Source organism: Perissodus microlepis, chromosome 4 (assembly GCF_051167445.1).
Source record: "Perissodus microlepis isolate ML-2025 ecotype Zambia chromosome 4, ASM5116744v1, whole genome shotgun sequence".
Classification (NCBI taxonomy): Eukaryota; Metazoa; Chordata; class Actinopteri; order Cichliformes; family Cichlidae; genus Perissodus; species Perissodus microlepis.
The window spans coordinates 8,846,466-8,871,978 of NC_140464.1; the positions used below are offsets into that span (position 1 = coordinate 8,846,466).

General features: G+C 39.9%; 2 protein-coding genes across 2 annotated transcripts in view; one reads left to right on the top strand and one right to left on the bottom strand.

The window, feature by feature from the left end:
- The first annotated feature begins 250 nt into the window (after positions 1–250).
- fmnl1a (formin-like 1a) lies at positions 251–14,099 on the top strand. Its single transcript, XM_084925458.1, has 25 exons — positions 251–864; positions 4,132–4,215; positions 4,559–4,645; positions 4,743–4,816; positions 5,464–5,547; positions 5,657–5,800; positions 6,529–6,637; positions 6,819–6,895; positions 6,974–7,067; positions 7,407–7,481; positions 7,566–7,676; positions 8,930–9,079; positions 9,176–9,277; positions 9,768–10,344; positions 10,437–10,561; positions 10,669–10,871; positions 11,002–11,236; positions 11,330–11,398; positions 11,477–11,557; positions 11,643–11,772; positions 11,856–12,019; positions 12,107–12,208; positions 12,294–12,389; positions 12,526–12,640; positions 12,763–14,099. Exons 1-25 carry the CDS (start codon positions 679–681, stop codon positions 12,825–12,827), a joined length of 3,339 nt encoding a protein of 1,112 aa, XP_084781584.1. The 5' UTR covers positions 251–678; the 3' UTR covers positions 12,828–14,099.
- Positions 13,415–25,513, bottom strand: part of LOC146388270 (SRC kinase signaling inhibitor 1-like) — a 110,884-nt gene continuing 98,785 nt past the window's right edge. The window contains exons 21-22 of the mRNA XM_084925459.1: positions 25,067–25,204; positions 13,415–17,954 (exon numbers count right to left, since the gene is read on the bottom strand). Of these exons, the coding sequence (XP_084781585.1) occupies positions 17,769–17,954; positions 25,067–25,204 (324 nt within the window). The 3' untranslated portion in view covers positions 13,415–17,768. The remainder of the gene's footprint in view (positions 17,955–25,066; positions 25,205–25,513) is intronic.

Below are 25,513 nucleotides of genomic sequence, written 5' to 3' on the forward strand. Positions count from 1 at the left end.
TCTTTGTGAAATGTTGCAAAGTTTCCTTTAATTGTGTAGTTGATTTACATCTAAATCGACATCTGTTAATCTTACATCAAATCTGGACAGAGTCTGCTCTCCTTCATTCCTGTAGTATCTTTTCTTTATCATCACCCACCTACTGCATGGTTACGTGTTTATCTTCCACCATGTCCTCCGCCCCAGGTTCTATAGCTGTCATGCACAGGAAGTTACTCTTCTGCTTTTGTGCTTCTGTGGTTTCTGACTGTGTCACACTCCTTGCCCGCCTTCCTCTCACGCGCAGGCTTCGGTACTAAACTATTTAAGGGAGTTCTCGGTCAACTAATGTAGACAACAGTGCACGAGGCATAGGTGGACTTTTCTTTCTAACAGGCCTTAACAGGACTTATCACCTCATTTTCAAAAGGAACTTGAAGACAACTTAAGGAGAAGGGGGCCATGAGGATAAACTTTCTCTTTTCATTGCCCACCCTGTCCTTGGGTGTGAGGCGGATTTTGTAAAGCTGAGAATTAATGTAGACTGCCCTAGAGGCGCTAGACTTGGTTTGATTAGGCCTTTTTGCTATTGTAATTCAAAGTGACCATCTTTTGTCACTTTGCTTGTGGATACGGTGATTTCCTGGAGGAAACAGTTTGCGTAAATCAGTCCCCCTGGATTACTTGTGGAGATTAGTGATGGGGAATGCGGCTGGTGGGGGATTGGAGCATGAACCGGCCGAAGGTCGAGAGGCCAGAAACTCAGTCAGTGCAGCTTCAGCAATGAATGACTCTGCACCAACCTTGCAAAAAAAGCAGCCTCCTCAACCCAAACTTCCCATGCCACCAGAGAAGGAGCTGGAGGATCGCTTCAACACGGTTCTGGTGAGTGAGAGCATGACACGCCATACACCCTTACTGGATATGAAATCAGGCAGATTTTGCACAAAGTTTTGGTTTGTATATGTAAGGGCGATTGCGCAAGTAAGTAAGTAAGTGATTAAGAGGATCACAAAAAACACGTATCAAATCAGCTTTCATTTTACATTGTTACATTGTTAAAGTAATAACCCAAGTTTGAAAGTGACTGGTCTTTCACTCTTTGGAAATTTACTTTGCTCTAATATAGACTCCAATATGTACTTTACTTCATTTCTTATACTCTCTAGGTATATCTATAATATATATAAAGCTATTTGTCAAGTGAGAAGAAAGAGCTGAACGTTAGAAAGACCGTTAGACCCTCAGTCAGAGTCTAATGGTCTGTCATTTTGTCCAGTCAAAGTTGCACAAATACCATCAGTTACTTAAAATTTCACTTTAGTGATAAAAACAATGACAATCCTGTCAACAAGTTGCCAAATTCTTCATGGTTTGATTAGAAAAATTCAAGCCAGAAACTGCTTGATAAATGCATGCACAACAGCAGGCTGAAATGGGAAGTTGAGCAATGCATTTACATGACGGAGGCCACAGAACCGGAAAGGAACTGTTTCACCATTCTTTCAACAGTCTCACAACAAGTTAGTAAAGATAAAACTTCAAGTATTACGATCTTTTAGATTATATGTTGCGCAAAATATCAAACCATGATGCTTAGACTATCTTAATCCTGGCTTATTCTTTACCTTTTTTTAATGAAAAAATAGAGTTAACTATAAGATTTTTGATTTGTTTTTTCTTTAGTAATGCTAAGAAAAAAAATACAGATCTACAAAAGTGAAACAAAGACACTATATTGTAAACAGTCATGTTAATCTGACATATTTTAGCCAGTAACATATATGAGTTAAGAGTTTTACTTTTTCAAGGCTCAAGTTCTCCAGATTTTTACATCTAAATAGTTCAGTTTGTCCTACAATGTTCTCATTTTTAATTTTCTATAATGTCTGACATTGTGGTTTATGTGCTAGATGATTTACAGCATTAAGTGTCTAGATATACATTTTAACCACACTCATTAAAACCACTAGTCTGGAAGTGGGCACATCTACTTAAAGCCACTGAAGATTCTTTGACCTGTCAACCCCTGAGGTTGTCCTGCCGCTGAACATCTGGATGTTGGTATCAAATCCTTTGAGACCCATGAGTTGTAGGGTGTGGCTTCCATGAGTCTGGCTTATACCACAGAGGAAAGCACCTGCCTGATATTATCAATAATATTATGCCACAAAGTTTAGGATGGTACTTTAACATAGGCTTTCCCAACAAAACATTAAATTACAAAAGCAGGATCAGTGTTATTCAGTGCAGTTGTACATGGGTTTTAACCTTTCAAGCAAATATTTAGCATACATACAAATTTAGTGTATATAAAAATAATGATTTTGTGTTTTTATAGAAGGTGGGGAGCAATTAGAGAATTATTTTTTATATAGTAAAAAACAAACACTTTACACAGCAAATATAAATCCATGCAACTATTCCAACTAAAACTATTCGTCTTTTCTCAAAAATGACATTGATTGGAACAGCATACCGTGATTATTCTAAAAACAAGTCAAAATTCACACCATGTCTGCTTCATATGACAAACCTTGAATGGAAACATCATTATAATTTCATGCAAGATAATACCGTTTAGAGCCAGGGTTAACAGTTCATCAATATCTACACAAAATGTGCTCTCCGGAAAATGACAACACCCTCTCGAGTGTCTTCCTTCTTCAGTAAAATACTTGTCACTTGTCAAACCTCAGACTAGAGATTATATGGTGACCTCACCAGCAAGGAAACGAGAAGCGAACCTTCTTCTCCTTCTTCTTTCTTTTTTTTTGCATTACTGAAAAATGTGAGTATTTTTTATTTTTGAGCAACTAAATCAGAAGCTATAAACTTCATAATGCGAGGCACTCACATTACCATTTTTTTAAGCACCACAAAACCACAGCAAGACCTCTCCCTTACATCAGCCAAGGAAGGAGCCTCATCTCCTCGAGCACCAATGCATCAGATCATTTCCGTTTTCACTCCTCCCTTTTTAAAGAAAAAAAAAGTGCACAGAAGATGTCAAACCGCTGCTCGAATGTACACAAAACTAGATTCAAAAGCCACACCCAACATCAACTGAAATTATTGAAACTTGCTGTAAATGATCACATTGATTCAAGCTTTTGATCAGCTACATGAAAAATAGTACCAGTGCAGTACCAGCTGCAATAATGTGAGAGACGACTGTGAAAAAATATCTTTAAGCGAGACATAAATAATTACAGGGAATTAGTGATCAAAGAAAGTAAGTTCATTTTGTGAGTGAAGCCTTTTTCCTTGATGCAGGGGCATAATTATTAATTATGTTATGACCCCCCCCCATAATCAGACCCAACCAATATAAATAGGCTGTTAATTTTCTTTACTCATTTCAGTTATTACCAGCAAAATAGTTGCATGTTTAATCATCTGGGAATTTACCCTGATTTATTTAGACAGAGATCTTGACCCCCCCAATGTTCAGCACAAGGTTACACCAATGCCTTGACGTATCTTATTCCTTTTAATTTGACCTTTTTTTTAAAAAAACAAACAACAACAACAGCCTCCTCTCATTCAGTTTCTGTGAATGGGGAAATAACCTTAGCACATGACATGTCCCTGTAGGTTTGATAACTCAGTGTGAAACTGCCCTTTTGGACAGTTGTATGCCAACTCAAAAGTCAACCTACACTGGAATCATGGATACTTGGTCCGTATAAAGGTCTTTATGAAGTTCAGAAAATAACAGAAATATTACGTGCAGTTTATGACCGAAAAAGATATTTTTACTAAAGCTGAAACAGACTGCACAGATAATGTCTAAACATGGGTCATATTGTTTAAAAAGTCAATAAAAGTGTTGCTGAAGCTTGAGTACACACTGAAAGCGTGTAACACATCGGTACCTATTGGCAACGATCAATGCATACACGTAAACACTGAGTCATCTGCTACCAGTAGGTAGTTACCGCCTTTCAGTTTTATGCTGAAAGTGCATCTGAGGTATTGTTGTTTTGCATATTGTTACATGAGCAGGAAACACGAAGAAATTATAGCATATAGTATAATATCTCTCTGCTAAATATCAGTGGAGATGGAGTTGATTTTTTTTGTACTCCAAATACATTTTCATGTAAATTCTAAAACCCATTTTATATCTTTACATCTTTCTTCTTTCAGAGTTCCATGAACTTGCCTCCAGATAAACTCCAGCTGTTGAGTCAATACGACAATGAAAAGAAATGGGAATTGGTCTGTGATCAGGTGAGAGCTTTTATTTGTTTTTTATGAGTAACATATGCCATCAAAATGGACACGATTCTTGCAGCGTTGGCTCCACTGGGGGCAGAGTTGATATAAAGTGCGCAAATACACAACGGGGAGAGTCTTTGCAAACCTTGCAACATAGTTTCTGTGGTGGCAACTGATGGAGGCGTCGGCATGGAAACAGAGAGCGGTTTGTGCTCGTTGTATTTACTAGAATAACTTCAAATGCAGCTTGCTGGTAATATATGGTTCTGGATCAGTCATTATTTGGGGTCGCTGCTTAAATTAATTCTACTTCAGCATGTGCTGACTCTATCCTCTGTAAAATATTCTCCCACAGGAGCGTTTCCAGGTGAAGAGCCCCCCATCCACTTACCTGACCAAGATCAAAAGCCTCTACCAGGATCAAGGAGGGGTGTCTCGTAGGGTCAGTAGAAAGCATTTTTGTTCTTTCAAATGTATCACCTCCATATGCGTGCATCATGTACCTGCATCAGTGACTTTAACCTCTTCTGCTTTTTTAGTTGAAGAAAAGGATCCAAGATGCCACCCAGGTCCTTAAAAATTTGGAGATATCCCTTCGGACCAATCACATTGGGTAAGCCTGTTTGTTTCATGAGCTTCTGTTTGGTTTATCAGTGTTTAAGGTGTAATGTGTTTTATTTTGGTTTTTGGTGCGCCACAAGTATGTTTTCCAGATTTTTATAGCAGTTTCATGCAATCCAACCTGAAAATCTTTATCAATTAACGCTAAAAGACGATTTAAGGTGAACTTTAGCGAAACTGCAAACTGTCTGTGCACTTTACCTACATAAACCATTTAGCTGTTTTAGTTTCACTTGATATTTTTCAGCTGGTGATCAACACCTTTGCTGAAGTGGTTCTTCACCGCACCAACAGTTATATATAGTTTATATACAACCTTTTACAGAAACAGTACTTAAAGCTTCAATGTATTGTTACATTTGTACATAAAGTGGAAAAGTTGGTAAAACCAGTGCAGAAATAGTCTGGGTTTTTTTTTAGCCCTTTGACTTTGTTGCATTTTTTTCCTTCATAGTGCAACTTGTCAAAAAAAAATGTAAGATTGCAAAAGAAAATCACCTGACTGTGCTGGATTCCATATTTAGAGTAGGACTGTGTTCTGTTTTCTTTCTAAAGTTACAATCTTTGGCTATAAATCCAGTCTGGGCACAGAATCTATTTCATATGGTCACTCCTCATGATTTACTTTTCCTTTTGAAGATGGGCCCAGGAGTTTCTCAATGAACAGAATAAAGGTTTGGATGTTCTGGTGGAATACCTGTCCTACGCACAAAGTGACAGCTCGTGAGTACTAAGCAGACATGAATGCTATTTTAGAATCTGACTGAGTTTCGAAACGTAATTATTCTATTATAGATTATGTTAAAAAGATGTCTATTTTTACACGTTTAAGGTTTGAGGTTGAGGCTATAGAAAATGGAGGCAGCCTGTCAGACAGAGGAAAATCAGCAGAAAGGTCAATGGAAGACTTGACCAAGAGCTCCAGCAGCCATCAGTCACATGGCATGACCAGAGCAGCTCGTGCACTGACTGTAAGGTAAGAAACCCAAGACTTGAAAGGTTACTAAGGTAACCTTCAGAGATGGTTTCAGAGATGTCGCACAGTTCAAATCCCTTTGAATGAAGAATGGACTTTAAACATAAGCAGCTCTACACACTGTCAAAAAATAGACTCATGCAAAGCAGAAGTGGTGTGAAAACTCCACGAACTTCTGCGGTACTGATAAGTACCACAGTGGTTTCCACTGCTGTGAGAACTGTGCCATGCTACACCTCTCTTTCTTTTAAGACGTTGCTGATGTATAAATATTTAGGATTGAATTTGAGGAAATCTGTGAGCCCAGAAATAGAAATACTCTCAAATAAAGTGACAGCTCTAACTGATATATAAGTTAGAGCTTATAAGATTATAACTCTAAAATATGAAACATAGGTTTAGGTTTAGTAACTTAACCGAAACAGTGCTACAGCACAGCCTCCTCTTAAAAAAGATAACCATTGACATTCTCATGCTCTCATTCATTCAGATCCCCTCACATGGTCATCTAACTGTTTGTTAGTTCGTCTTTGATCCTTTATCTTCATTCCATGTTGTGCTACACAGCATCTGTCAAACACAGTTACTGTCCAAAACCCTAGAAGTCAAAGCTACAAGTATCTCACTGCATATCTTACCATATCCTGGCATCGACTTCAAATCATTTGCGCATGCAGGAGATTCTCTTCCCTCAAACATGTATTCCAACATGTATTACTGCTTCACAGAATAAGCACCACTCTGGTAAACAAGATGCATAAGAAGTCCCACATAAACAACCAGAGAGATGATGTACATGTGTGCATAATGTGCCTGCGAGCCATCATGAACTATCAGGTAAAGCTTTAGCACACAGTCTAATAAAGTCACTTAATTCCTATGCTGTCTTTAAAATGGATTATCACAGTATATGACATGTTTTCTGGGTTGCTAAAAAAAACAGTTCTTGTTTCTAGTACATTTGATCACATTTCCTCTGGAGTGAACAGCTGTTTATATATCTTCCGTCTGCTTTTAGTCTGGTTTTAATTTGGTGATGACTCACCCACGCTGCGTGAATGAGATCACCCTCAGTCTCAACAGCAGGAATCCCAGGTGAGCGCATTTGTCTGTGAGATAAAGTGTGTTAACTGTCTGCATCCACATCTCACCCATCCTCCTCTGTCGTGGCAGGACCAAAGCTCTTGTTTTGGAGCTGCTGGCTGCCGTGTGTCTCGTCCGAGGAGGACACGACATCATTCTCTCTGCCTTTGACAATTTTAAAGAGGTGAAATAATTTTTTTTTCTGGCAATTTCCTCATATTGCAAGAGCCTTATTTGACTTTGACTGTTCAGTCATCTAATTAGTTCAGACTTCTCCTTTTTCATTGCTCATCTTATGACTAACAGTCTACTGCTCACATGCACTATGGTCGCAATTTTAGCACATGTCTAGAAGTCATGCATGTTTATGTTTAAGACTGAACTCATGTACCGTACTTAGGTGCAGAATATACTCTCAGTATTAATGTTCTCTGAGGTGGGCTAACACATTATTTTTAATCCTCCCATATTCACAATAATAAAAATACATATTTAGCAAGCTTTTATTTATTTATTTTTTTAGGTGAGCAAAGAAAAGAACCGCTTTGAGAAGCTCATGGAGTACTTCGTCAATGATGACAACAACATTGACTTCATGGTAGGTACCACGGCCACTGGATGCAGCTTCACCAAGAGATCGTGTGCATGAACGACATTTAACTCTCAATGTTTCTACCCAAAGGTTGCCTGCATGCAGTTCATAAACATTGTGGTCCATTCAGTGGAGAACATGAACTTCCGTGTCCATCTACAATATGAGTTCACTCACCTTGGATTAGACAAGTATCTAGAGGTGTGTATATATTTTGTTTAAAGTCCCTCATATGACCAGAAAAGCTCCAGCTAATAGAAATGTATCTTTTGACACTGGTTTTAGGATTGATAGAGACAATAGTTGTCTCTCTGTGTTAGTCTAAAGTACAATAAGTGTTAAACGGAAGCACAGATGCTGACCTAGTTAAAAGTTTGGTAGATAACTATTAAGTGATAATGATGTACAGAGATTGTATTACTGACAAGAGGTCAGTCGCTTAACATCTTGTTGAGTTATTAACAAAGCCAAACAACTTTCATGACAGATACCATGTACTCTCTCTTTACAAGCTAACACCGCATGGAAAATATTAGCATTAACTGCTTTAATTTTACCAGACTAGAAGAAGCAGTGCCAGTTCAGTAGTCGAAATGATCATTTATTCCTTTGCACTCCAACAGCTGTCCCCAGCGGTAGAAAGCTTGTCAGATGTTTTCTCTTGTTTTGCCGATTTTATCATTTATAAACCAGACATAGTTGCTTTTTGGAACTTCATGCTGGTGATGATAAGGGTGCATGAATCATTGTTTGCCATCCAGTTCACTAGACACCTGTCCTTTTACAATCTGCTTCTTTGTTGGCGTTTCCACACCCCCTCATGTTAACTGGAGGTGACAAAGACTTGCTACACCATCTTGTGGTACAAAAGGGGTATTAGTGCATGCACCAGGCCTGTGGAAGTTTAACTTATGTGCACTGTGTTGGAGAAAGAATTCATAGGGGGTTTCTTTGCTTTTAATTTATAATGTCTCTTTCTAACAACTTCAAGCCTATAGTGAGAAAGAAAAATACTTTAATATAGCACTTAAATATTCACTTTTCTGATAAATTTACAACTTCAAGTATCCAGATGTTCAATTCTAATGCCCACTTTCTTCCTCTTTTACTCAGCTGTCGCCTCTTCATCCTGAATGACTCTATTTATACTTTTACTCTACTTTTTTGTCACACACTCACTTCCTCACTTCACAGTTAAGGGAAATGTATTCCAAATGACGTAGCGTTTCTTTGATTAAAAAAACAAAGTATAATTAGTGCTAATATTAAGATAAATGGCATGGTGACATTTTGTTTTCTGCCATTAAGATATTAAATTTAGCCTTAAAACCTCATGTTTCATTCTCATAAATTACATTCTATTTTTTAATTAAAATAGAATCATGTTCTGTGATATTTTGTAAGTGATAATTTATTCCTATGATGTACCAATAGTGTGTATCTTTGTGTATTAGACTCTGAAGCTAACAGAGAGCGAGAAGCTGCAGGTCCAGATCCAGGCCTACTTGGACAATGTGTTAGATGTGGGAGCTCTGCTGGAGGATGCTGAGAACAGAGGAGGGGTGCTGGAGCATGTGGATGAATTACAGGATCACAACGTTCAGGTTGGCATAGAAGAATCTGAGTGAATAAACGGAGGCAATGTTGTTGCACATTACGTGAAATCGTGCTGAAGCAGTGTTGCTTGTGTGGTGTTGCAGCTGAGTGCACGGCTTCAGGAGATTGAGAACCAGACAGCAGAGAGAATAACTGAACTGGAGACTCAGCTCATGCAAGCCACAAAGGAGGCTGAGCTGCTCAAAGTAAGTGCTGCTTTCGAGTTAGCCAAGGAACATATGTAATCTTTACACAGATTTGTTTAAATAAGGTTAAAAGCATGTAAAAAAAATAAATGTCGAAATTACTTTTTTTTGCCATGGTATGAGCATAACCCTGAGCATGGTAACGCCAGGTGGTCCCCCCCCCCCCCCCCCCCCCCCCCGCCCTTTATTTCAAACTACAATATCAACTTAATAACAGCTACAGGAGAAAATGACAAAATGTATGAAATGGTGATCATTTTTTATTTAACAGCAGTATATGGCTGATACTTTATTTTGCCCAGTAGTTATGTCTGGAAAAACCCCATCATTGAATTTGGATTTAGAATAAGTCAAAAGAAAATATGATGGCATAAAACCATATAGCAAACTGTCTTTTGTTTATGTTTTTGTCACCACTTTTTAAGGTTTAATCCAAAAGTATTCAATTAAACTTGACCATGCTACAACTCTGTGCACTTGTCCCTTGTAGGAAAGCCTGCGAGAGTCATGCTCCCAGGTTAGCAGTTTGCAGCAGAGGGAAAGAGAGCGTGAGCTGGACAGGGAGAGGGAGAAGGACAGGGAGCGGCTGGGTATCACTGGCCCTCAGGGACCTTCAGAGCTAGAGCAGAAGATCCAGGAGCTGCAGGACAAAGGGCTAATCCGAGTGGGACGCACAGCCTCAGGAAGTCTGGACGTCCAAGTCATGCCTGTCACAGTCGTTGAATACATTCAAAGCCCAGCCCCAGCCAACCAAGCCAGCGCTCCAACCTCCCCGTCATCTAGCATCCCTTCGCCACCGCCACCGCCTCCTCTTCCAGGTGGCTCAGAGCAGACTGTCTCTCCACCTCCACCACCTCCATCTCTACCAGGAGGTCCTGCACCACCACCACCACCCCCTCCTCCTCCACCTCTTTCTGGCTCTGCAGCCGCCCCCCCACCTCCACCTCCTCTCCCTGGCGCTGGCCCCCCACCTCCTCCTCCACCCCCTGGAGCTGGCCCCCCACCCCCACCTCCCCCACCTGGTGGTGGACCACCACCGCCTCCTGGAGCACCATCTGCAGACTCTGGTGAGGAGAATGCTGAATACCCCCTCCCCCCAAAAAAGAAACATGCTGAAAGAAAAGTGTTAACCATTCCTCTTGTTTTTCTATTTTCTCAGGGGCTAAGAGCAGGAAGCCTATTCAGACCAAGTTCAGGATGCCTCTGTTAAACTGGCAGGCATTAAAACCAAACCAAGTGACAGGCACAGTCTTCAACGAGCTAGATGATGAGCAAGTCTTGGGGGTAAGAATATGCTTTCTGCATTTTTACATACAGCAGAAATTATATCCTGAAAGAAAATGAAATTCTAATATGAGCACACTCCCTGGCTCTTTTTTTGTCTACCTCAGGAGTTGAATATGGAAATGTTTGAGGAACATTTCAAAACTAGGGCCCAGGGTAACCCAGCTGACCTGTCCAAGGTTAAGAAGAAGATGACCTCAAAAGCCCCCACCAAGACATCTTTGATTGATGGCAATAAAGCCAAAAATCTGGCCATCACTCTACGCAAGGGGGGAATGAGCCCGGCCGATATCTGCACGGCCATAGAAATGTACGTGCTTACTTTTGCATTACTGACCTTCAGCAGATGTTTTTGCCATAATGGCATATTCTGTTCCTTCCTTCACCCTGCCTCTTACACTGTTTATTGCCTACACTAACTCTAACCCTCGTTTGTACAGGTACGACCAGCAATCTTTGTCCATAGACTTCCTGGAACTGCTCGAACCATTCATACCATCAGATTTTGAGATGAAGCTTCTTGCTAACTATGAGAAAGATGGCCGTCCACTGGATGAGCTGACCAACGAAGACCAATTTATTTTACGCTTTGGGAAGATTCCTCGTCTCAACCAGCGAATAAACACTCTGACTTTCATGGGCAACTTTCCAGACAGCGTCAAACGGCTGCAGCCGGTCAGTCTGTTAAATGCTTTGTAACTTGGGCTGAAAGGGATTATAAACACATACTTACTCACATACATACTTCTTTTTTTTTAAACTCCACAGCAACTGAACTCCATCATTTCTGCATCCATGTCTCTCAAGTCTTCAACCAAACTAAAAAAGATCCTAGAGGTAAGTAAAACAGTATGAATGCTAATGAGGCATCTAACTGTAAGATTTGGTTCTCTTAACCCATTTATTTCCTTTCAGATTGTTCTTGCATTCGGTAACTACATGAACAGCAGTAAAAGAGGTGCAGCTTGTGGTTTCAGACTGCAGAGTCTCGATCTTGTAAGTAGTGTTTTTTTTTTAAAATTTTGTTTGCTTTTCAATTTATGGAAGCTCAATGACATTTTTCACTATCTTCATATTTCAGCTGTTGGACACCAAATCCACTGACCGCTCACAGACGTTACTTCATTTCATCACCAATATTATCCAGGAAAAATACCCAGACCTGGTCAACTTCCACACCGAGCTACACTTTGTAGACAAGGCAGGCCTTGGTACATGCACACACTCAGGCTGACCAATCAACCTTCTTTTTAATTTGCTAAAAAGTTTAAACTCACTTGTGTTTCTTTGCCAGTCTCTCTTGACAGCATTCTTCAAGATATCCGCTCTCTAGAGCGAGGAATGGAGATGACCAAAAAGGAGTTCCTGGTGCAGGATGACAGCCCCGTGTTGAAGGAATTCATTAAAACAAATAGCGAACAGTTGGACACTTTAATCAAAGATAGCAAGACAGCACAGGTTTGTCTGAAGTTCTTATCAAGCTCTCAACTCTAAATAATGTCTCATCATATTCTGAAACATATTCATCTACTGTTCTGCGTGCAGGAGGCTTACGGCTCTGTGGTGGAGTACTTCGGAGAGAATCCAAAAACCACGCAGCCCTCAATGTTTTTCCCCATGTTTGGGCGCTTCATAAAGGCCTATAAAGTGAGTTTCTGTGGTAGTGTTCTGATATTTGTCCTTTATAACTCGTGAGCTATATTTTAATTCTCTGTCCCTTGTCTGAATGCAGACGGCACAGCAAGAGATTGAACAGAAAAAGAAAATGGAGAGCGAGAGCCGTGAGGTTAAAGAGTCACCATCTCCAAACAAGGCTGGACCACAAAAGGTAAGAAACTATACATACTGCTAGTGTGTAGTCATCTATAGGTTTTTTTTAAAGCCTATATTAAATAAAATAGTGTAAAATATGAGTCATTCAGAAATGTACTTCAAAATATTCTTTAACTTTGTGATTTCTAAAGGGCCCAATGATGCCTAAGATGCCCCAGATGGACCTGATTGCAGAGCTGAAGAAGAGGCAGGTGAAACCGCCAGTACGCGAGGGGAAGGACGGTGCACTGGAGGACATCATCACAGGTACAGTAACATGCTTCTTGCTTGAGAATCATTTTTAGTTTGTCTGCTGCAGTATTTGATGTTTAAATGAAGGGGAAATTCCACCCTCACATTTATGCACATCTGTCTTTGTTTTTCATTAGATCTGAGGAACTCACCATACAGGCGGGCAGACGGTCGTCGGCCAGCCCAGCGCCAGGACACTTAAGCCAGTTTTTTCTTTTCTTTACAAATTTCCTTTTGTTAAACAATTGTAACTGGACTTACTCATTAAAATTCAAGCAGAAGACAGGTTTTAAACATTCTGTATATACAATTGTGTTACAATTAGCCATATGGCAGTGTGTATTAACGACATATTAGTGTCATTTTGCTCTGTAAATATAAAGTTGGAAATATTTTAATAATAAACAGTCCATAAACTTTAATTGAAATGTTACAGAACATAACCATTTAAGTATTTCTAATGGATTTGTATTAAACTTGTATTACTGGTATACTGTTACCCATTCAGTAATAAAAATACTTTCTTTTTAAAAGAAACCATTTTTTAACCATTGTGACCATAGTCTCAGAGGTCTGTGATTACTGGATCTGTCATATAATGCAATATTTGATATTACATTGAGCAGGCATGCCATATGCCACAGGACTATTGCAGAGGCTTTGGTCTGAACCCACTCAGGGGCATTTGCTGCCTGTCTTCCCTTTCTCCCAGCTTTCCTGTCATAATAAAGGCTAAAACGCTTCACTTGCTGACAAGGCAGTTTAAAGCAAGATCAGACACTACGACTGTACAAGAGAGCTGCACTTTATTTGACACACAATCACAGCAACTTATGTACAAAAGAAGGCAGGTTCAACTGCCTGCTGTCTTCTCACAGGAAAAACACACACATTTCTCACAGAATATCATGGCATCCACACTGATAAATTAGTATCTCCAGTATCAGTAGGCTTTTAAATTTATGTATCATTATATCATAGATCTATTTTCTGTATTATTTTTGTTCTTATATCACACTACTCTACAAATGGGAGAGTTACTCTGTGGAAAGAGGACACCATCACTGGTGACTTCTCTGGTTGGGGTGCGTTCAAGCATTCCTGACTCCTTTTCGCACTCTCAGCCACTATCATCATTGTCACATAACGTCACAGTAAGACTGAACATGCCCGTGTCACACATACCAAAATAATGTCTCATCCTTCATGTTTGTAAACCTATAACATAGAACCCTTCTCTGCTTTATTCTCACATTTCTGAGAAAACATGTAGACAACATATTTTTTTTAAATCACCGTGCGATTGCTTGAGACTATACATGCATTGTTTTGTATATACCTTTGTACCCATCGTCATAGTTTATTATTTAAACATCTTCTTTTGGACATAACAATTTGTTAAACTCGCTAGGAATGACTTGGCCTATTTACAAGTCAATTTTGTTTTTCTACTTTTGATGCCAAGAGTTTGGAACATCCACACATTCATGTAAAAATCTCATATACATACTGTAGAATGTAGATTCATTATATTTAAAAAAAAAAAAATACAATGGCAAAAGAAAAGATAAAAGGTTAAAGTCATAAAACTCCACATAATTTCCTTATTAATCCAACTTTCTGTTTTTTTTACATTTATGGTTTAGCATAACTGCTATGTAAAGCCACTCAGAGGAACAGGTGGAGCAATATAAGCAACAAAAATGAGCTTCCACCTGCCTGAATCTGTCTGCGCTGAGGATCCACATTCCTGCCATCCCTGTTCACAGGCAAGCATGACACAGAGATAAATTAAAGCCAAGTAATATTCCTTTTTTTTCAAAGCAGCAAGGCCTTGTATGACGCTTTCAGGCCCACAAACTCACAGTTACTACATCTGTTTCCGACCATCTCCAGTATCATTAATACCAGGTCAATCATCACGACACAGAATGGGGAGAAACAAAAAAACTAAATTAAAAATAAAACAGAAACTGATCACAGTTACAGAAAAAAGTACCCTTCCCCAAATAAAACAACAGTAGCAAAATAAGCCCAACACACAGGCACCGGTCCGGCCTCTTATATCTTAAAGTGACCTTTCACATAAAGAGGCAAAGGTGTACACGAGCTGGACGAGTATTTTCAGGGAAAAGCTTTTTTTTTGTGTGTTTTTTCTTTACAAATTAAAATTACATAAAATCTAACTTGGTGTTCGTAAAGAAAAATTTAGAATTTAAAAATGAACTAACTTCAGAGTATATTACAGAGGCTAACTCTTATCTATACAGAGATTTTAAACAAATATAAAAATGTTCTGCATATGAATAAATAATCTCAGTGTGAAATGCAATATCTCTCAATGAATTAAAAAAAGAAAAATCTGTACAAAATGATCACTAATATATAAAACAGAAGATATGATGACATTTTACAGTATATAATTTAATCTAGGCCTATATATATATATTTATATATATATATATATATCACATTTTCTTCACAATTATATTATCATACACAAACATCTCACTTAGATATATTTATATATGTATATTTCTTCTATGTTTCATTTCAAGTTTGAGTTTTTCTGATTGCCAGAGGCATCCACTGTGAGTTTTTTTTCGACATGCCCTCTAAAGCTCCAGCCATGTTGAAATCACAGCCCGCTAACACTTGTCTTGAAAAAAAAAAAGTCCAGAGAGCACTGTCACGCAATTCTGGGAGGGTTTCATTTCAGACTTTACTTGGGGGAAAGCAGCCAAGCGTGCATGCTTCCTCCCCATTGCTCACCAGACGCAAATGCAGCAAATTTAACTTGGAGAGTTATGGATTTGAGTGTGGAACAGCATGAGTAAGTGAATTTCTTTCATTTGACTTCACTCAATATGAAACCCGGGGCTTGAACCTGCCTGGCAGAGCTACAGAGCACCCAGGGGTGAGACTTAATTTGCTGTGCTGCGAGCTTGCAGTTGTGCACACTGTTAGAGCTGGGGAGTGTTTAGTCAAATGCCACTGCTGCAACCTGACACACTGCATTTCAAGTGCCGTTTTCTTTTATCTGCGAAAAATGGGAACAAACCAGTTCTCGCAGCTTCTTCTTTGGGTAAAAGGGTTATTCTGTCATTGCTGCTGATCTACTACTGTAATACAAGATCATTTGGGGGGTTCTGGCAGGAGCAACGTCTTAGAGGCACTGGGAAAAACATGGTTACAGGTCCTTGTAGATAAGCAGGCAGGAGTATGTCAAAGGCAAAGAGCACTGCCTTGGTAAAATTGCAAGAGCGCTAATTATATATTGCACACATTGTTCATAATTGAGGCTCGTCAAACTTTGTTCTTGGATAACATCAGCTGAGCACTTTTGACTTTCAGAGCTCCTTCACACCAAAGAATGCAAAGTGAAGAGGGCAGGGAAAGAAGTGCCCTCTGGCTGTCAGACCCTTCCTCTCATCTCTTTGGGTCTTTTATTTCACAAGCGCTCTCAATGGATACAGGACGAGTCAAAGCCGGCCTTATTAAAGTATCCTTCAAACACGTGTCCCCAAACTAATCCCCTCTCCTAAAGCTGCCTACTCTTTGACATGAGCCCCTTTTCGCATGTTTTAAACCTCAATGCCACAAAGCATCGATTTCACACAGTCATGCTGGAGAACCACTGAGAAGAATCACTTTGTCGGTTACGGTCCATTCAGCTACTTCACCTCCCCAGCAGGCTGCCTCGAGGCAAACACGCAGGACAGGCAGCTTCCAAAGAGGTTCCTCGTGCAGGGTTCACACTGACACACCTTTGATGTGCTTGAAAATAATCCCAACTTGAGTTTCTATCATTGAGAAACACCAAGGCCTTCATTCATAAAAGGTTCATGATTCAAAATGCAGGTAATATAACCAAAGCGATACTTGGAATCTAATGTGTAGCATATCAAATGTATATGGGAATGCTTCGTCCTTTGTGCTTGTCATAATTAAAAAGAATTACAAAGTTAATTCTCGTTAATTGGGGATTTTGTGTTTGAGAGTCAACTGTGCTTGCTTTAAATTTCAATACTTTCCTCTCGTGTCGCTCTTGGTTTGTAAGACTCACTTTTAGGCTTTTTGTGTCATCTGCTCGTTTACAGAATGTGTTATATTTTACAATAAGGCCTAAACTTTGATGTGATTAGTTTTGAACTCAAGTATCCCAAAAGAAAGAATCTATCAGTCTGTAGATCTGGTGAGATCAGATTAATATGGCATAATTTACCAGAGTGCTCTTTATAAGTGGTGAAACAGATGTGACCTATGATGATTATTCACATGAGGTTGGCTGAAAGAAAAAAATAAATTGTTGAGTTTGTGCTGTACAGGTTGCTTTTTCAAGTGTGTGTGTGTGAGAGAGACTGTGTGTTTGTGTGTTGTTCTTCAGTGTGTGTGCTTAAGTCTTTGGGATGGGTTGTGATGTCAGGCTCTGTAATGCCAGAGCAACCTAGAAGATGCTACTGTGGAAACATCCTGATTGTCATAATTAACTAGTTAATACACACATATGAAAACCAACATTTGAATACAATTCATCGTTTGCACTTTTCCCTTCTGTTTGCGAAACCGTGCCTCTTTGTCGTTTCTTTAAAAAGACTTGTGCTATTTCAGGACTGCTGCCTTCTCTGCATTCTTGTGAATGTGCTGCAGTTTCCAGTTTTCCAATTAGATATCTACTTTAAATGTCCCTAATTGCTGATGCAAGTATTTCGTTTGTAGGGTTGTAAATATAGATTAAAATGCAAAATTAAATTAAAGCCGACTCCGAGACAGGAGGGGGAGAACAATTGTGTAAGCTCAGTTTATACAAACAGAGGGGAAAACATAGCACCAGTTTAGAGTTTAAAACAGGCGATTTAAAAAAAGCCACAAATGCCCTTTTAACACTAAACAGCTTGAAACCTCGTTCATCACCTTGGCCACCTTCAGATTTTTTTAAATATTTTTTTTGTTTTCCGAGTGGAATCACATTCTGTCAAGTGATGCAGGTAAGTCAAAACATTACTATCCTGAACACACACAACTACTGAACTCACTTGGTGATTATTGCAGCTCTTTTTTCTATATGATCAAAGTCACCGTCTAGATATTTCAACTATGCCACTAACAACCCACTGAGAGTATGTATGTGAGAATGGTGCTGTCAGCAAATACAGCCAGACCACATCAGCTTATAGCACGTAGCTGGTGGGAGAGGAGGCCTGTTTGTGCACTCTCTATCTGGGAAGGTGACAGAATGACTTTGTGGGAGAACTGCAGTAGAGCTAAGGTACTGGATCAGAGTAGGAAACTTGTCCGTGAAGAAAACTGTGACTCCATTTACACTGTGGTAGACTGTGCAATAAAAGGAAGCAGAAAAAAACAAGAAAAGAAAAATTAAAAAATCTTCTAAGAACTGGAATATAAAGAATATTGTTCCATAATGCAGCTAGTTCATCTTTATGGTTCATGATGTGATGGTTGTGGTTGAGAACTGTATCCAAAGTCCTTATCCTCCTCCTATTCATCACTTGTTGCCAGGGTAAAGGTCCTTTTTCACAGGCTTGTTGCCACCATCCTTGGACCTGTTGAGGCTGGAGCTGTCGAGGCTACGCCTGCTGGGCTTGAGAACTCCAGAGGAGAAGGCAAAGGAACCAAAGGTGGGAGAGGAGGGAGATAGGGATGGAGTCGGGGTGCTTGGCGAGGATGAAGAGGAGGAGGTAGCAGTTGGAGTAGGGGAGGAGGATTGGCTGCTGGGCAGGGGCAGGGAGGAGGCTCGCTGCTCACGTAGAAGGCGGTGATGACGAAGGGCGGAGGAAAGGAGCAAGGCCTCAGCGCTCAGGCCGGAAGCAGATAGGCTTGCCAAGAGGGCCTTTGCTTGGCTTGAGGAGGCTGTAAGTGCAGGCATCGCCCCCTCCTGGGGGTACTTCCTCAGACCAGGAACAAATGCTGCCGCAGGAGAGGCCACTCGGCCTGAAAAAATGCCCGTTTTGATACCAGAGAGGTATGGCTCAATGCTGCCACTGGTGCTGTAGGTCCCTTTCGCCTTCAGGTAGAATAGGGACACAGAAGACAGGAGGGAGCAGAGGAGGAATGTAAAGAGATGAGGTTTTCAGGGGTCGAAGGGAAAAATCATGAAAAATGAAAGTCTTAAAATTGGTTGTGGTTGGGTACTGTGCCCTGCAGCACCTTCCCTTACTATTACACTCAAACATTTCTGCGCAAGCATGCTTGCACACGCACACACACGCGCTTACACAGACTGGGTGTCAGACCATATATCAGAGTAAACATTGGGGATATGAAAGTAGTTGATAAGGTACAGGGAGCAGATGGTTGTGTGTATCTCTGGAGTCAGGTGAACAGGAGAAGAAGGAAACTGAAGATGCTGGACACGGACAGGTTGCTCACTGCTGCAGGTTTTATAGGTAGGGTAGATGGGCAGGCCAGGAGGTGCAGGGCAGCACAGGTTCACACGGGGTGACGGGGTAGGTGAGGTTGCACCGCAGGAACAAGTGTCAGAAGAAACATGTAGTGAAGGGGAGGGGAGTGAAAACAGAACAGGAAACAAACACAGGAAATTGTTATTCAGGTTGATATCAGATTGTGTGATGCAAGCCACGACACAGGCTGCCATCTACACGTGATAAACAAAATCACTGATACCACTGAGAAGGTGCAACAGTGAAAATGGGCAAATGACACTGTTGACCACCTTTATTTTGACACTTGTTTTATTAATGTTGACTCATTAAAAATGTACACATTCACTTTCAGTCCTTTTGTGTAATGCAGAAATGAGACAGTAGATGGCACTGTTTCAACAGCAGATTGAGACGTGAGCAATACGTTTACAACATGTATTGGTCTGTCTTTGTTAAGCAGACTACATCTGAGAGAACATTTTCTGTGTTTCATGTGCAAATCCATTTTAAAAAGTAAATACTCATTTTTTTAATATATGGCAAAAAATGTATTTTTGTACTTTTCAGATGAAGCAACAGGAGAAAAGTTGATTTCTGTGGCTATAAAAGTTTTACTCTGTGTTTGTTTTGGGTTTACGGGAATTAGTTCTGCTTGAAAAGACAGCAGGTGTGCTAGTCTAGACTGCACTGCTGGGAGGCTTTCATCTGCTCTGTTGCAGCTCCAGATCCTGGGCTGCCAACCGTTCCCAGAGAGCCGGGCTGTTCCTTCTGCTCAAGGAACTCTTCTCAAGCCTGGTGGACGCATTTTTTCCTGATCTGCGAGTATAGGAGAGCACCCCTTCATCTCACGCACTCAGACCTGCCTGCCAAATGATAACCTCCATGGATAGTCCCCTACTAACCCCAACTCATGCCCAACACCTTTAACTAGCCTGCTTTACTGCCAGAAGTAATAAGTGCCCAAATGGGAAATGGAAATAGGGTTTTGCAGCGTGAAAGTGATTCACATTGTCATGCCTTCCTTGATCTGTGCCAAAGCAAATGGAGAGAAATTGTGGCTTTGAACTGTCTGTTCTTATCCAACACATTGATTTGAAGGATCCTCATGCCTGAAATGGTCTAAGTATGTCTCAGTATAGCTTTATTGAGCAAGCAGCCCGAGTACAGCGGCACAAGGCGCTATCAGAAAAGCTCTGTTAATTTTAACACCTGCAAATACACATAGATAACGCTAGAATTAAATCTAAAAATGAAACTAATTCTCCAGGAGGAATAAAGCTACATTTTATACTGTGGTAAGGTGTAGCAAGTCCATTACGAAAATCTGACTGGCCAAATTTATCCCTACCCCATAATTCTAATTTATGGTGATTGAAATGCCGCAATGTTCAATCAGTATTTTTTCTTGAAACGACAGGACCCGCGTTTAACGAAAAAGTGGTCTCGTTTTATCGTAAAAATAATAAACTATCCTTCCAGCTGGCTTTCAGTCATGACGAGTGAATGAACACCAGCTGCCTTTCATGCAATCTGGAGGAAAGTGTCATTGTGCGGTAAAGATATTTAAATGTATTCAGATATTTAGGTCTGTTTGTGTAGTAGCTGGAGCAGGGGACAGCAGACCATCAGGAGACTCTGAAGTGCTGTCCTCGTTCCTTGGGTTTGGACCCTATTTAAAATGCCCCAGAAATGTCATTACGGTTTGGCAAGAAGAGACAAAAGAGAACAATCTAAAAACACCAAGGGGAAATGGAAGGAGGGGTAAAAGTTTGGGACCATTTAGGGAGCTATGAACAGCAGATGTTTAAGAGAATAGCCCATTTTACCTTGAGTTCGGTGCCAAGGAGAGAGATCACCCAAGCTGGGCACATCTGATTGTTAAAACAACAATATTTTTTAAAAATTAGCAGTGAGTTTGGTGGTGAAATGTTGATGGGAAGCACTGTGATTAACTGTAGTCATTGCCACATTTTACACAGTTCAAAAATATCAGCTAAACTTTAAGGTTTCATAAAATTAAAGAATACATCATATTTTTGTTTTTGCTTAGCAGCTGCAAGTTGAATTTCTCTTCAGAAAGATGACACGCCAGATGTCACTGAGGGGTTTAAAAAAAGATACCAGGTAAAGTAAAATGTAGATTAGGCAAAAGTTCTTAATTAGCTCTTAAAGGCAGTATGCAAATCAGCCAGCCGCCTTGATAATTTGATGAGATGAGCAGCAGATAATCAGCATGTTTTTTCCTGCCTAGTCTTTGCTCAGCTGTTTCATTATACTGAATTTAAAATGATTTAGTAGATAGATTTTGCCCCATCCATCTTTAAACTAAATTATCAGGCTCTGCACCATTTTCATTTGACATAAAAAGATTTCAAAAATATGTATAGAGTTAATGATGCAAGGACATTCAGACAGACAGACAGATAAGTATCACTAGTATAGCCTTAATTCAATTATTCACCAATTTCAACTCTTCTTTTATAGTTTTTTTGCTGTTATATCAGACCTTTTACAGTTAACACAGTCTGACAGCAAGTAGAGCAAAAACTGTGTTGCACTGATATCCATCCATCTATTTTCTTCTGTATACATAGAACCTATGAAACCAAGGGGAGAACATGCAATCGCTACACAGAACGGGCAGTGGAACCCTAGAACCTTCTTGCTGTGAGGCAACAATGCTAACCACTGCACCACCATGCTGCCTTGTCTACTGATTACATTATTACAATGACAAAAATACAAAAAAAACCCAAACACTTTCAAGTAGCTGTTTTTTAAGCAATGAAATTTGGTTGAGAGTTATTTTGTTATGGTTGTCATCAGATGGCCACAGAGCATTGACTCAAACTACGCGAGGTACACTACACTGTACATGCAAAAAATCCATATGCAATTTATCCACATTGCAGCATGAACTGGTAATGGTAACCTCACTTATAGGGATTGTCACAGTGCATAACAAGAGCAAGGGGTCACAACAAGTCTGCCTCATAGCAAAATTTATTTCTGAGTTTCTTTTCCCTCCCTCGAGCTACAGCTCTTTGTTTTATTTTATTAGATAAAAAGATAAAAAGACCATTTTTGTGCTAAATTTCCCCCTGGCAGCTTCCTCCCACAGTCTAAAACATGCAGGTTAATTAGTGTTTCTAAATTGGCCAAAGGTGTAAATATTAATGGCTGTCTGTCGCTCTGTGTTAGCTTTCAAGTAGACTGGTGACATGTTCAGGGACTACATCACCTCTCTCCCGATGACAGCTGGGAGAGGCTCCAGCACCCCTGCAACCCTGAACTGCATGAAGAAAATAGACGGAAGAATAGATGGAAATTTTGGCTCTGCTAGGTAGTTGAAGAAGAATGCTCGACAATGTTTATGAAGGAAACCGAGCAGATAGGGAGGTAATAGTGCAGATGTATGCACAACTTTCACGATAGAGCTACTTTGTGACCAGTAGTAGAGGTCCAGATTACACGTAGCCAGTGTTTATTTCCTCAATGATTGTTAACTGTGCATCAAAACTGTTGTCAAACTGCCAGTTTGCACATTTACGCAAGCCCGTTTGTAAATGTTCATCCATGAGGATCGCCACCATTAATGAATGTTAGGATATTTAGGACAAGTATCTGACCAACTAACCTCTTTAGCCCTAAAGCAGCTAACAAACTATGGTAGCATTTTTAAAAATGGAGGCCTACCAACATTTTAACATCAATTTAATAAAGTGGCCAATTATTATATCAAGTGCACTTTTGCATTGAATAATTGTTTTTCACTTGTCTTTATACAACACCTGGAAATGTACAAAGGGACTAGTAGTCCCTCATCGTTAAAAATAATACAAAATAGAGTTATTGGCTGTTGTAGCGCCTACCACAGCTGACTCTTTATTCTCCTACACTAAACCAGCTGGTTATTTGTTCCTCTTTGTTATTCATCACACAGTTGTGGTATGCTGCTACCCTTAACTGCTTGGCACCGACTTCCCACGCCGACAATTAGCTTTGAGTGTCCACCGTCCCTCGGAGGATAGCACTTTCACTCGTCCAGCATCTTTTCACAATGACTGTTTTGAAGTTTGTGGACAAAGAGACTGTGCTGCCTGTGAGTGTCATACTGAAATAATGGGATTAATTTTGCTTTCATTACACAAGTGTAGGCATCCACTCAGCTTCCAAATCTCGGGGAATGAGCGAGACTGACAGAGGAAGAGTGAAACGGAGAAAGGGCCAGCATGCATAAATTGCAGAGTAGAGAAAGCGGAAAGGGGAAGAAAAAGACATAAAGAAGAGGAAACCTGAAAGACTTTATGGTGGAAAGAGAACTGCCCTCTTCATAATGAATAATCAGTGATTGCCAGTGACTCAAGGGGTGATTATTACATGGCTCTGTAGAGATTCTTCTCAATCTTCTCTCAGTATGAGGCAACCAAAGCCCCCCATGTCTCAAGTCTCTGGCTGTCTGCCTAACGCATTCATTTTTCAATCTTTAAGACTGAATTTGTGTCTGAATGCTCTGTCAAATTCTGTGGGTTATGAAGGTTTAGGTGCACTTCACTGCTTCGGTTATTTTTCAAATTACATTGACATTAAGCCTTTTTCCCCTCCTGTGCACCGGCATGCTGTAAAAATCTTCTCTTGGCTTTACTTGACCGACATGCTCCAACAGTTCAATTTCCTTGCCTCTAGAGGCCATCTAGCATCCTTATGTCCAGTCTTTTGCCGTACTTTAAACCTCTAAAATGCCAGCATATTAGAAACTGAAAAAAGAATGAAAAGCCAGCTGTCAGGCATATGCATAACAACAAATACTTAGAGAGAGAGTTTATGAAGTTTTATAAATTAAACTCAAGCACTTTTAAGAGTTTCTTCATACCCAATTTTCTGTCAGAGTTCAGAAAAAAAAACAGAAGTGAAGACCTGTTAAAGATGCAAGCACGTCCATAATGCTAATACATAAAAACACTTTAATAGGTTTAAATTATATAATTAGAAGCCACTTAAGAGTTTCAGACATGAAACACTGCTTAGGTAATTAAAGTGCTAATCCTTCATCACTCTAACCTGTGTGACATGCATCTCTCTGTGGGACAGTGCCTGCAGAAAATCCTTTGATCCAATTGAGCATTCCCGTGATGATGAGCCTGTCACAATAATGTGGCATTAAAAAGTTTATGATTGTTGGCAAAACTGGCTTTGAATTCAATTCATCGCTTCTGCTGTCTGTTAAGTTTGCATCTTGAATGTTACACAGACTGTAATACACAGAGGGCGAGGAATGTATCACGCTGAAAGGTGACAGTGGTTCTGCGGGGCACAGAAAGGATCGAGTGGCAGTGAAGAGTGGTAGTTAAGGCCCATTTAATCTTGATCTGGTGCAGAGTGGATTAGGTGAATGGATGCACACACACTTGCTTTCGAGAAAATAACTCTGAACGAAGGCTTGCTGAAGTTGTTGGGGAGGTGGCGTAAACATTAACGCAAAATATGTCTCTATTTGAGGAACAAAGCAATTAAATTTGCTTAAACACAGAACACAATCAATACTATCCTTTCCATCTTGATTTTTGGTAGGCCCAGATTTTTGCACTCAAAAAAATATTTATGCCCAAAATGCTGATATGACTACATAAGTATAATGTAAAAGAGTAAATTTAACAGAATCTGGTCAAATTAAATGTACTTTATTGGTATACATTCAGTATATATGGCATTTTCCCCTAATAATTAAATACTTCAATAAATAAACCTTTGATTGTATATATTTCAGTTGCATTTTACTAAGAATGATAGTTTCATATTTCTCTTTGAACCTCTGACAGTTTCAACTGTAGTGACTCTGTGGGCATAAAGGCAGTACGATTCGATAATGATCATTATTGTAATTTTCATGTTTTTTCTATCTCCATTTTGTACAAGCCTTCATTAAGTGCTTAAGATGTTTATACCTAAAAGCTAACTTGTCCATCTTAGGGATCATGCACAGACACTGCCAGATCAAGTGCGTTTTGGCCTCAACAGTGCAAAACATAAAGGCAAATTGTACCTGGCCCTGGACCTTCATGAAGTCCTCTCTTTTGCCACTTTTAGTCTTTTCTGTGCTGTTTTGTTGCAGGTGCTTCAGTTTGGAGGCAGCCGAGGAGTGGAGAAACTTCCCGCTACCTGAAATAGTTCCTCCCTAAGAATAGAATAAACAAGAGAAGAACAGAGGAGAACCATTAATAACACTTTGCCACACAGCAGATGTCTGTAGATTTCACTTCCCCTCTACAGTGTCTTCAATTTAAGCCTCAGACACACATCTACTTACTACAGAGTTTGAGTCCAGCCTTTATCAAGTCTTTCTCTTGAGACTAATAAGGTTTTTAAGACCTCAGCTTATAGTTGGTATAAAATGGAACTATCCACTTCACAGAGTTTCACTATCTATCAGCAGAAGATGACAAAGACCAGAATATAGAAATGCGGCATCAAAACTGACGTTGCG

Coding starts and splice junctions, on each gene's coding strand:
- fmnl1a (XM_084925458.1), top strand. CDS start 679: ATGGGGAATGCGGCTGGTGGGGGATTGGAGCATGAACCGGCCGAAGGT. Junction 5,801..6,528: donor GCTCGTGCACTGACTGTAAG/GTAAGAAACCCA, acceptor ACTGCTTCACAG/AATAAGCACCACTCTGGTAA. Junction 10,872..11,001: donor ATCTGCACGGCCATAGAAAT/GTACGTGCTTAC, acceptor TCGTTTGTACAG/GTACGACCAGCAATCTTTGT.